Source organism: Olea europaea, chromosome 6 (genome assembly GCF_002742605.1).
Source record: "Olea europaea var. sylvestris chromosome 6, O_europaea_v1, whole genome shotgun sequence".
Lineage (NCBI taxonomy): Eukaryota > Viridiplantae > Streptophyta > Magnoliopsida > Lamiales > Oleaceae > Olea > Olea europaea.
The window spans coordinates 17,194,853-17,208,093 of NC_036242.1; the positions used below are offsets into that span (position 1 = coordinate 17,194,853).

Here is a 13,241-nt window from a genome sequence, read left to right on the forward strand (position 1 = left end):
AACACATATTTCATATTTGGTACGTTAAATTCTATAAAATTAAAAGAGCGATAAGTGAAATGTATTTTCCCCTCTTATTTCCCTATTTTATATTCTTACAACAGGGTTTTTACGCATATTGTACATGACTTCAAAAAAGTCAAGTAGGTCGAAACTATTTATATTGAAATTAGATTGTTACAAACTAAGCCCCTTTTTGGTTTAACATAAAGTTAATAAAAATTCAAAATCAACAATTAATTTAAACTATATATTTTATGGAATTCACAAATTTATTAACAAAGCATCACATATTTCATCATTTTTTTATCAAAATTTTTAACCTTCAATTTTTGTAGGGTTTAGGATACATGTTGTTGGAATGCCCCATCAATCTCATTTATTTTAAGCTGTCCTTTCACATGTGCTGATTTTGCGATTGCATCAGTATACCCTTGATTTGGATGGACTTGTTCTGTGATTGTGCTTGACTTGATCTAGATGGACTTGTTATGTGATTGTGCTCAAGATGGAAAGTGTTTTTACACCATGCTCCTCCAAGTTCATCTTTAAACTTCATTCCAACAGTGGACACAATAATTTCCGTTTCTTCACCCATGCTAGTATCATTCGGATTGTCATGATCAGACGAAAGAATTTTTAAATAACCTGCATTGACCAAAACAGATAATAATCAATTCTCATATTCGCACAAAACCATTCAAATATAGATGGCTAATTGGGCATTAGCAGAAGTTGTGTCCATATACAACTTACTGTTTTCAAGCCAAATAATCATTTCTACAATAATTTGCTTGAGCATTTTTCATCTTCCGATGGAAGCAAATAATTGACAGTATCCTAAAGACTCTTGAAGGGTAGAAGAGGTGAATGAAGAGGTCCTACAAAGTTACTTTAAAGTTAAAATTTAACAGAATCAGGAGATTTTTTTTGCCTTGTGTCTCCCTCATGGTACTTATTGCAAATAAAACTTTCCTATCTCATGATGTCATACTCATATTATTTCCTACAGTAGAGCCAAATACATTGGGTAAACCCTATTTTAACTTCCTATCTGCCGAAGTTTTGTACCCATTAAATGTTTAGGCAAATATTGAAGATGATATCTATAACAGACTACATTCACAACATGGTATATGGATAATAGTGAGGTTTGGCTATATTTTAGTTTATTTCCCCAAATATGTACGTCAGGAACCACTTATCTGAAGCAAATAGCCATAACGAAATTCAATATTTGCAGTTGAAACAAAGGAAACTAGCTTTACACAAAGAGAGTGATAGATGACAACCTACAGTGCAAAAATTAACAGAAAAAAAAAAGGGAAAATGAAGATTAAGTTCGAAAAAATCTTACCCATGCTGTCGTTGCCATTGAGGTTACCGGCCTGGGAGTTGTCAGCTTCGGTTTCGTCTGCTGCTTCATCACAAAATTGCTGACCTTCGACCATGAAAGATGGGGACAAGATCGTCGGGTTCATCATTGTATCGATGCCGGTGTCAAAGTTGTTGTGGTCGTGGAATGGGTTTTGCCATGATTTCATTTCAGTTTTCGAAGGATAGGTTTACGTTCGTGTTTGATTTTGGAATTGTACTGTAAACGATATGGTTCCAAAAGGGGGGAAAAGGCGCCTTTTCTTTTCTTTTTTTCACTTTTATTGTTTATTTACTTATTTGTTATTATTATTTGCAGTAACTTGCGAGATTGGAAATTTCAAAGTTCTGCCATAACATCATGCTGTCACAAATTCTGTAAAGCATACCATACGTGTATCACAATCCAAAATAATTTACCATTATGGAGATTAGAATTAAAAAGTGAACATGTTTATTGAAGAAATTATATTCAAACGTAATTGGATGAACAATGAATTAGTCTTCTGTAAAAAGTATGTAACCTCGTCTCAATCTCATATAATTGGATGACATATTTTATATTTTATTTTCTTAAATATTAAACATAATTTATTAAAAAAATTACATTCAAACTTGTACATCCTAAATTGATATTCTGTAAAATGTAAGTAGCCCGTCTCAATCTCATATAATTGGACAAACACAACTCATGATTATCACACATAAATAATCTAATGTTAACAAACTATTTTATGTAACATATGAAAATAGAAAACAAGAAAACATGGGTAACTAAATAGAGGATTTTATTAAAATTGAAAAAGATGTCCCAAATCATCGTCCACCAAGCATTGTAAGAGTGACATTGTCAATAGAGACTCCCATCTGGGAAGAGGTGACATGACTACGGTTCCACTCCTCAGCAAAAATTGGTTGCTCAGACAAATCGACAAAATTTGACACGACCTATCCCGAGTCACCCTATTGGACACGAAACGTGACGTGAGCTAATGATAGATACTGACTAAATGTCAAATCTATCACCAAGGCTGACAATGTGTTACTGCACAAAAATGCACAAAAAATCAAATACTTATGTAAAATATAATACGATAGGCCCAAAATATTTACTTCATGCTTCATCCATATAAATCGTAGCACTCAATATGTCGTGTGGCTATTACTTTGAAATCATTAGGCTCTCCTAACTATAAAGAACCATTTGCTACCTATAGGAAAAATTATGGAAAAATATGAGTTGATAGCTCAATGAGTGGGGAAGTCCGAAAATAATTACACTTTTTCAATTTTATATTTTTATTGAAAATTGAGTTCATATAATTGAATAATTCACAAGATAACAACATATAATTATAGCCAAAACGTGAGACAATCACATAACGTCATACAATATCATCTCAAGGTCATGATGTATATGTCAGCTAGTAATCATATTATAATCTCACCACATCAATTGTACTGAAAAATCCACAAAAAATGTCCCTTCTGACTAAAATTTGTAATCCGCCCCTTGGGCTAAGAATTTTTGCCACGGGCCTTTTGGCCCCCTCCATAAACGAAAGTCGGTCTCAAGACCTTTGATAATCAATTTTAGAACACGACCAAAGCCCCTTAGTGAACTATATGTACACTCAAGACCCCTTCATCCATGGTCCAAGACCTCTTAGTATAGTACAGAATACCGCCAAGGCCCCTTGGTGAACTAGAAGAAATATATAATTATGGGTACTTTTTTGGCCGATCTCAATATCGCACATGTCTCACATACCAAGTCATAAATGTACCACGAATAATCTTTGAAATTCCACATGTATCATAATAAAATAGATTTCTATAATAATCATAAAATCGAATACATAATTGCACATACTTTACTAATACACTTAATTTATAAGTACTTTAAAAATATTTAATTTTTTCCAATTACCAAAACTATGTATGCAAAATCCACTCGGTTTGTAAGCAGTTCCCATATCTGTATCGCCGCCTAAAATATAATATAATTTTTAAATTAACAATTAACTATTTTAAGAAATTCTAATACTTAAATAGGCGATACCATAATCTTTTCATGTTTAAACGATTTCTAAAGTTCTTTTAATCATTTAAGCTAATTTTTATTTCATTTAACATAATTGTATAACTCATTCTACTTACTTCAATAATTTCCTATCAATAAAATTGAATTTAAACTAACAATTTAAAAAACTATAAAGCTAAACATAACTACGCAATAAGTAACTTTTTACTTACTTTTAAATTGAAGAATTCAAGCTTACTAGTAGGAAGCACTTATTTTCTAACAACAAAGGTTAACTTTCCCCTCTCTCTCTCTCTCTCTCTCTCGCCTTTCTTCTTTCCCCTTTCTTTTCTCTCCCAGCTCTCGGTTCAGTGTCTGTTTTGTGTCGCGTGTGTAATTTTAAGTGAATTTGCTTTGGACATAGGTGGATTGATTTGCCGCGCTACCATTTTCTTTTTCTTTTTTGTTTTTGTTTTTGTTTTGTATGTCATGTTTGACTTTTTTTTAATTAAATTAATATATTACAAAAATTCCCAACTGATCGTTCCAAGAATTTTTGAAATTGTAGGCCGGTTATTAGGGAATTCTTGTACGCACAATAGTGCAATGTGAATGCACCTCACCATCTCTCCCTAGAATTCGACTTTGTATATTGTTTGATCTATGAAGGCTGAGCCATTGTCTTCATTCCATAATTTCCTTGCCTGATACAAGTTATCATGTATAAGATCCTAAGGAATATTTGAAAACACGGAAAAAGGAGGGAAAGATTACAATGTGGCTTACACATCCGAAAAGGCTTAACGACCATTCGTTATAGGAGAAGTTGGTGCTCTTTTTTCCACTCACAATTTCTAACATCAAAACACCAAAACTATAGATGGAATTTTCAGAAAATCTTCCTTCCATTGCATATTTTGGTGCCATGTGTCTACTGTAAAAATATGATAAATTCATGTAAGTTTGAAACGTCCAATATTAAAAGCAAATGGCATGTTCATAGTATTATTTAAATACTGTGTGCCAAACATGCCTTTAAGGAAAACAATACTTTCGTCAATTCAACATTTGCTTACTAAGTTCCTACGACTCTTCCAGTGTTTGCTTGATCTTGGTTGGCTCCAAATATTCATGCTATTCCAAAATCTAAAAACTTTGGATTGAAAACAATAACATCAACTTAAGAAGACCCTTCACATCTTACTTAACTTTCAGTGTTTCTAAATTAAAAACAATTTATTTAAACATAGATAAGTGATTGTCTATTGACGCATCTTCAGACATTTTGCTTAATGAAATAAATCAAACGAGATAAGAACACCATGATTTTACGTAAAAATCCAAGACAAGAAAAAACTACAGGTATAGGAGTAGTGTTTTACTATAATCAACAATGAATGTTGTTTACACAAGATCTCAATACTCTCAATCAAGATCTAAAGCTCTATCAAGGCTATATCAATGTAAGTTATCTTTACAATTCATGAATGCAGTATATAAACCCTAAAATGAGGTTAAAGAAGGATTGGAGTGCTGTAAATGCTTTAAAATTTGAAATGCACCTTGGAACTAACGAATCATAGTTCAAGTGCCAAACAGGCGATGACTCTACCGTTTGAGCAGTAAGTTGGTGACCAACCCCTTTTTTTGAGTGCTCAGTGATATTTTGAAGTATTGGAAGGATAAAGAACAGCGTGGAATGCAACTTAGAATGGTGTTGGGCACATTGTGTAGAGAGTTATATGTAAAAATTCAAGAAATGTGAGTTTTAGATTGATCGAATAGGTTTTCTGGGCCATGTTGTGACTTCTTAAGAAATTGAAGTTGATCCAACTAAAGTGAAAGCCGTACCGAAGTTGTGTAGACCATCCAATGCTAGGAAAGTTTACATTTTCTTAGGATTGACGGCTATTATCATAGATTCATAGAAGATTTCTCCACGATAGCTGGACGATGACCAGATTGGACATTAAGTTTCAGTACTTATGAGAGATGTGAACAGAGCTTCCATGAGTTGAAATAGAGACTAGTTATAGTACAAGTCTTAATACTATCGGAAGGTTTAGAGGAGTTTGTTAAGGATTAAGATGTGTGCAGATGAAACATAGTATATTGTTTGTATATGTGTAATACTTTAACTAATTAAAAAGGAAAGTCAACAAAAGATTTGGTCAAAACTTAAAGATTTTTTTTTAAAAATAAAAAACAGTTAAATAAGCATGATACAAGGTGATGGATTAGGATAGATATCCACCATAATTCATTACAAATCAAACCCATTTCATATTCATTCACAGAGAGAGAGAGAGAGAGAGAGAGAGAAGAAAAGAAGGCCAAAAAAAAAAAAAAAAAGAATTTGCCAAGTTGCTAGAAAATAAGTGATTTGTACTATTAGGCTTGAATTCCTCAATTTTCAAAAGTAAGTAAAAAGTTACTTATTGTTAAGTTATGTAATTGAGTAAAATGAAAGAAAAACTAGTTTTTGTAATTAAAAGAGACTTTAGAAATCACTTAAAATGTGAAATGATTAAGTTTAAGTATTGTCTATTTAATTATTGAAATTACTTAAAATAATTAATTGTTAATTTAAAAATTATATCATATTTTAAGGGGCGATACAGACATCGGGACAGCTTACCAACCGAGTTAATTTTGCGAATATAGTTCTGTGAGTGGAAAATTTTATATATTTTCAAATATTAATAAGGTACATATACTATTATATAAAAAAAGGCAAAAAAAAAAAAAAAAAGAATTTGCCAAGTTGCTAGAAAATAAGTGATTTGTACTATTAGGCTTGAATTCCTCAATTTTCAAAAGTAAGTAAAAAGTTACTTATTGTTAAGTTATGTAATTGAGTAAAATGAAAGAAAAACTAGTTTTTGTAATTAAAAGAGACTTTAGAAATCACTTAAAATGTGAAATGATTAAGTTTAAGTATTGTCTATTTAATTATTGAAATTACTTAAAATAATTAATTGTTAATTTAAAAATTATATCATATTTTAAGGGGCGATACAGACATCGGGACAGCTTACCAACCGAGTTAATTTTGCGAATATAGTTCTGTGAGTGGAAAATTTTATATATTTTCAAATATTAATAAGGTACATATACTATTATATTACGTGAAATTATGCGAATTATTTGTTCAATTACACAATTAATATGGAAAAGTTCTTTCACTATGATATATGTGAAATTTAAAGTTTGGATATGGATTATTTGTGAATTGAAATGCGAGAGAGACATTTAATATTGAGATCGGCTAGAAAAGTACCAATGATTATATACTTCTTCTAGTTCACTGACCGTGTCTTGATCGTGTAAATATAGTTCACAAAGAGGCATTGGCCATGCTCTAGAATTGATTACTAGAGGTCTTGAAACCAACTTTCGTTCATGAAGGGGGTGAAATGCTCATAGGTAAAGTTCTTAACCCGAGGGACAGATTACAGATCTTAATCTGAGGGTAACTTTTTGGTGGATTTTGTAGTATATTGATGTGATGAGATTATAGCATAATTACCGGTTTATGTTTATATCTTGACTTGAGATGATATTTTACCACGTTATGTGAATGTCTCACGTTTTCATTATAATTATATGATGTTATCTTGTGAGTTATTCAATAATATAAACTTGGATTTCGATGAAAATGTAAAATTGAAAAAGTATAATTAGTTTCGAACTTCTCTACTCACTGAGCTATAAACTCATATATTTTCCCGTAATTTTTCCCACATGTAGCAATTGATTATTTTTAGCTAGAAGAGCCTAATGATTTTGGAATGAGAGTCATACGAGATGTTGAATGTTATAACTCATATTGATGAAGCACAACGTAAATAATTTTGGCGATCACCTATTCATTGGGATGAAGAAGGTGAAAAAAGGGTTCTAGGTCCTAAGATTGTTGAGCGAATGGTTCAGGTTATTGATAAGATTCGAGTATGAATAAAAGTAGCTCAAGACCGGTAGAAAAGTTATGCTGAAAAGAAGAGAGAAGATTTAGAATTTCAAGTGGAGGATAAAGTCAACTTGAAAGTAGCATTGATGAAATGCGTGCTCCGTTTGGGTAAGAAGGAAACGTTAAGAACCTAATTTATTGAGCCATTTGAAATTCTAGAAAAGGTTGGAAATGTGGCCTATTGAATCACACTGCCACCTGAACTTTCAGCAGTGCATAATTTGTTTCACATCTCAATGCTTAGAAAGTAGTCCATAATCCCAGTCATGTGCTAGATTTTCAATTTTGTAAAATACGTAAAGATCTGACATATGAAGAAACCACAACAAATATATTCAATAGGAAGGTACACGTGTTAATGATAAAGAGATTCATCTAGTGAAGGTGCAATTGCACTATCGTGGATTAGAAGATACAACTTGGGAAAAAGAAAAGGATATCAAAGAAAAATATCAAGAGCTCTTTGACTAAAGTAATATCAAGAACGAAATTCTTTTAAGAAGGAATGAATGTAAGATCCTAGAAATATTGAATATATAATATGATAAAATTATTTATATGCATTGTTGCATGGTAACAAGTAATTCAAGTTTAGATTGAAATTTCAAGGAAAGTTAAAGATCAAGTGCAACATCTTGAAGTTTGTGGACTCGAGTGTAAATAAGTAAGATATTCGTTTTATACAAAACAGAATTTATTATTTATATGATCATCGTATGAAGGATTTAAGTATTTTTAACCGTATAATTCATATTTCAAAATATTTGGAAAATTTATCTTTAAGTTATGAAAGGAATATTTATAATGATTCAAATTAGAAATTCGGGATGTTGTAGTTTTCAAGTCTGAGAGTTGACTTCAAGTCTCTCAATGGCTTTATATACAAGAATCAAAATAGATTTTACCCACAAATACCAGCAACCACCCCTTATCTACTTATCAGCAAACTTCTCATATAGTGGCATTCTCCCGCATAAATTTCTTGGAATTAACAATGTCCAATAGCCAAATCCTTGAACTTTTTGTTCTTCTGTACCTATTCATACTACTGTGCCTTCCGCGTTTAGGATTTTGTGCACAAACAGACACTATCACAAGAAAAAATTGTCCTAAAAGACCCCGACACCATATCATCACGAGGCAATGTTTTCAAAATGGGATTCTTTTCCCCTGATAATACCACCAAGAACCGCTACTTTGGTGTGTGTTTACAGCGTTTCAGAATCAACGGTGGTATGGGTTGCCAACAGGGCCAAACCAATTCCCGATTCTTCCGGCAGAATAACGATATCACAAGATGGCAATATCGTACTAATGAATAGAGAAAGTGAGATAGTTTGGTCATCAAATGTTACGACCTCTTCGTTTAATGCTAGTGCCCAGCTTTTGAGCACTGGAAATCTTGTTCTGCGAGGTAATTCAAGTGGGCGTACGTTGTGGGAGAGTTTTGGACACCCGTCCAATACTGTTTTGCCCACATTGAGGTTAATTGACAACATAAATACAGGTAATAAGGTGGTCGTATCCTCATGGAAAACCCCAACGGATCCAGAAGTCGGAAATTTCTCAGAGGGTCTCCAGGCCCTGAATATTCCTCAAATCTATATTTGGAATGGGACTCGTCCACACTGGCGAAGTGGTCCATGGAATGGGAAGATTCTAATGGGTGTACAATGTATGTATTCTGTATACACTGATGTATTCACATTGGAAAATGATCGTTCAGGAGCATACTCTTTCACTGCGGCAGAGGGGAAATTCTTGATGAGACTTACTTTGAATTCAACAGGGAGTTTGGTTCAAACGTTGTGGAATGATAAGACACAGAATTGGGATATGATATGGGTGGCTCCTCGTCAAGAGTGTGATATCTATGGGAAGTGCGGACCATTTGGGAGTTGTAATGCTCTGAGTTCACCTATTTGTTCTTGTCTGAGAGGGTTTGAACCAAAGAATTTTGAGGAATGGGGAAGAGGAAACTGGGCTGGCGGATGTGTCCGGAAGAAACCATTGATCTGTGATCGAAATAATAATACGAGCGGAGGTGGCAAAGAAGACGGATTCTTGAGGCTCCCGAATATGAAAGTGCCGGATTTTGCTGAACGGGGACCCCTGAGGATGGTAGAGGAATGTAGAAGTCTCTGCTCACTTAATTGTTCGTGCATAGCCTATGCACAAGACACAAATCTTGGTTGTATGTTCTGGAGCCAAGAATTGATAGACATTCAGCAATTTTCTAATGTTGGAGTTGATCTTTACCTTCGTCTAGCTTCTTCGGAACTAGGTACTTAAAGTTCTGCTGTCTTTGACAACTTGCCATATAATGTTTATGAACTCGTTATAGGGTTTGTAATTTGATGTTTGGTTTTTCCAGATGGGCACCAAGACAAAAAGCTTAATATTATAATTCCAATAGTTGCGGGTTTGGTAGCCATTTTGATTTGTATTTTCATTTATTGGTGGTTGGCGGCTAGGCGAAAAGGTAACACAGAATGAACAGTGGATAATTTATTGGGCTTTACATGTATATATATGTATCTGTCAGTTAAAGATATTGATTTCCCTTGTGGAACCAGGAGCCAAAGGAAAATTAGATGCAAAGTTGTATGAAGCTGGGCAAACAGGTCCATCAGATTCGGCCGGAATAGTGATTAAAGATGATATGGATAAAGTTTATCTTGAAGAGTTTCTGTTATTCACGTTCGAGACCGTTGCAAATGCCACGGACCAATTCCATGTTGACAATATGCTTGGAAAGGGTGGTTTTGGTCCTGTTTATAAGGTAATTTTTTGTAACCATGAGCGCCGAGTACTGCATTTTATATGGCTCTTGTACTGAAATTGCCGTTAAATGTGTACGCAGGGTAAATTGGCAGATGGAAAAGTAATTGCAGTGAAAAGGCTTTCAGCAGCATCTGGACAAGGGATGGAAGAATTTATGAATGAAGTGGATGTGATTTCCAAGCTCCAACATCGAAATCTTGTAAAATTACTTGGATGTTGTGTCGAGAAAGAAGAGAAAATTCTTGTTTATGAGTATATGCCCAATAAGAGCTTAGACTCATTTCTATTTGGTTAGTCGAAATTCAACTCTATTCTCTGTCCTTTCAAAACGTGTTCTACTACTATGTTTTTATAATTTGCACCATGTTTTTATAATTTGCTTTTAATCATGTAGATCCTTCACATCCATCATAGAAGATTCTCGATTGGAAGAAACGTTTTAGTATTATCGAAGGTATTGGGCGAGGCCTTCTCTATCTTCACAGGGATTCTATACTAAAGATAAACCACAGAGATTTGAAACCGAGTAACGTGCTGCTGGATGAGGACTATAATCCAAAGATTTCAGACTTTGGAATGGCAAGAATATTTGGAGGCAACCAAGATCAAGCCAACACTAGAAGAGTCGTAGGAACTTAGTAAGCAATTGTTGAATTGACGAAAGTATTGTTCCCCTTAAAAGCATGTTTGGTACGCAGTATTTAAATAATACTGTGCACATGCCATTCATTTTTAATATTGGATGATTCAAACGTATATGAATTTATCATATGTTGTAGCGGATACATGGCGCTAGAATATGCAATGGAAGGAAGATTTTCTGAAAAATCTGACGTCTATGGTTTTGGCATTTTGATGTTAGAAATCGTGAGTGGGAAAAAGAACACGAACTTCTACAATCACAAATGGTCATTAAGCCTTTTGGGTTGGGTATGCCACTTTGTAATCTTCCCTTTTTTTTTGTGTTTTCAAACATTCCTCAGGATCTTATATATGATTATTTGTATCAGGCATGGAAATTGTGGAATGAAGACAATGGTTCAACCTTCATATATCAAACAATATACAAAGCCGAATTCTAGGGAGAGATGGCGAGGTGCATTCACATTGCACTATTGTGCGTACAAGAATTCCCTAATAACCGGCCTAAAATTTCAACTGTTCTTGCAATGCTCAATCAGGAAATTGTCGATTTGCCTGTGCCGGAGCAACCGATTTTTGCCGAGAAGTGGAACTGTTCTGATATCACCTCTTTTGGGATGGGAGTCTCCACTAACGATGTCACTCTTACAATGTTTGATGGACGATGATTTGAGACTTCTTTCGCATTGTTTTAATAAAATCCTCATAGTTACCTATGTTTTCTATTTCCATATGTTACATATAATAGTTTGTTGAAATCAGATTATTTATGTGTAATATTCATGAGTTATGTTCGTCCAATTATATGAGATTGAGACGGGTTACTTGCATTTTACTGAATATCAATTTAGTGTGCACAAGTTTGAATATATTTTTAATCCAATTGACCGTATGGTAAATTATTTTTAATATTTATGACAATAAGGAAAATTTATTGTCCAATTATATATGAAAATAAGGAAATATTTATCGTCCAAATAGTGTGAGCTAACTCTATACCAGTTCAGTTTTCTTCATATCTTCAAAGAGGAAGATGGAAAGGTCTCTTGGTTGTATTATACTAGTGTGAAGTCTGGGACTGGGGGGTTCCTTCCTTCATGAAGAATTGGAAGGAATAAGTTTTTCTATGTCAGGGAGGATTGGAAGTTCCACCTATTCTAAGTAGATAGGGATGACATGGTTCCTGTTCAGTACAACAAAATTTTAAAGCTTTTGGCTAGATAGATGTTGTTTTCTTAGCAGAATTTCCTTTAGTGGATTTTTTGATCTGTTTTCTATTTGTTAAAGTTTAACATACTAATATAATTAGCTCGGAGACTAGACAAAGAATTGATATAGCTAGTGCCTTGAATGTTGACCAGAGATCGAATAGTTTCTGATCCCTAATTCCAACTTCTTCAGTGTCGGTCTTTTCCTTAGCAGTTCTCCCCTTCTTCCTAGAAAATTTAGAGTCGTGACTTTGCTATTTTTATTTTCATGAAATTCTCACAAAAAAATTGTCTTCGCAGGATAAAGTCAGGAAATCTTCAAATTCAAAGCAACGAAGTAAGCTGAGGCAGAGCCTGATGAAGCTAGGAAAGCCCAATGAGCTTATATTAGAAAGGTCCCTACAGAAAATGAGTGGCAAGTCCTATTAACGCGTTGCTCGTGGCAAGCCCAATGAGTTTATTTGATCTTCCTTCTCCACTAAGGTCTCTTCTTTACCAGAGCTTTCCTACACACGCTCCTCAGACTCGGTATTCTTCAATACCAGCTCCTTTGAATTTTGACGTTCATTTGCTTGACGAGATGAGATTAGACATGGAGATGATGATTAGCTATTGTCCAGAGGCTTTTCGGGATTTTCTGAGGGATCCTATACCTTCGCCCGACCTAGCTAATGTCCTATCATCCATGAGTGTTTTAGGGAAGATTGCCCAGGAGAAAGCAAAAGTTGGACAAAGATTTCACTAAAGAAATAATGCGGCTTTACTATAAAATAGGCAAGATAAGTTTCAAATTGAAGTTACAAAGTATTTCAAACTCTCTCTCTCTCTCTCAATAACAAAACTATCTTTCTCAAATCCTTACTTAGTATTCAATAAGCACTTTTGAGTTTAGATTGAAATTTCAAGGAAAGTTAAAGACAAAGTGCAACATCTTGAAGTTTGTGGACTCGAATGTAAATACGAAAAATATTCTTTTTATACAAAATAGTATTTATACAGGGCGGACCCACATGGAGTCATGTGGTGTCAAATGACCACACAAAATTTTTGGTTTCCTTTTTTTTTTTTTTTTTTTTTTTTTTTATGACATACTTTGGTGCACTCATTTCGGGATGTCAAATAATGTCAAAATATTGCATTCTTAATACCATTTTAAAGTGATCATTGCCTAGTTTTTCGCTCATCCATGAAATGTGAACCAACCAAATATAGCAAAAGTTATGATGCATCAAAATATGTC

The 13,241-nt window shown here is 33.8% G+C and overlaps 1 protein-coding gene and 1 pseudogene across 1 annotated transcript; one reads left to right on the forward strand and one right to left on the reverse strand.

The window, feature by feature from the left end:
- Positions 1-293: 293 nt before the first annotated feature.
- Positions 294-1,614, reverse strand: LOC111396521. Its single transcript, XM_023022936.1, has 2 exons — positions 1,358-1,614; positions 294-648 (listed from the first exon to the last, which is right to left on the reverse strand). The coding sequence occupies exons 1-2, from the start codon at positions 1,542-1,544 to the stop codon at positions 398-400; spliced, it is 438 nt and encodes a 145-aa protein (XP_022878704.1). The 5' UTR covers positions 1,545-1,614; the 3' UTR covers positions 294-397.
- A 5,707-nt stretch (positions 1,615-7,321) lies between these two features.
- LOC111395230 lies at positions 7,322-11,626 on the forward strand (annotated as a pseudogene).
- Positions 11,627-13,241: the final 1,615 nt, after the last annotated feature.

Bases quoted from the DNA above. Each gene is read 5' to 3' on its own strand.
- LOC111396521 (XM_023022936.1), bottom strand. From the start codon at position 1,544: ATGAAATCATGGCAAAACCCATTCCACGACCACAACAACTTTGACACC. The intron at 649-1,357 runs GTAAGATTTTTT...TGGTCAATGCAG, and splicing joins CAATGGCAACGACAGCATGG to GTTATTTAAAAATTCTTTCG.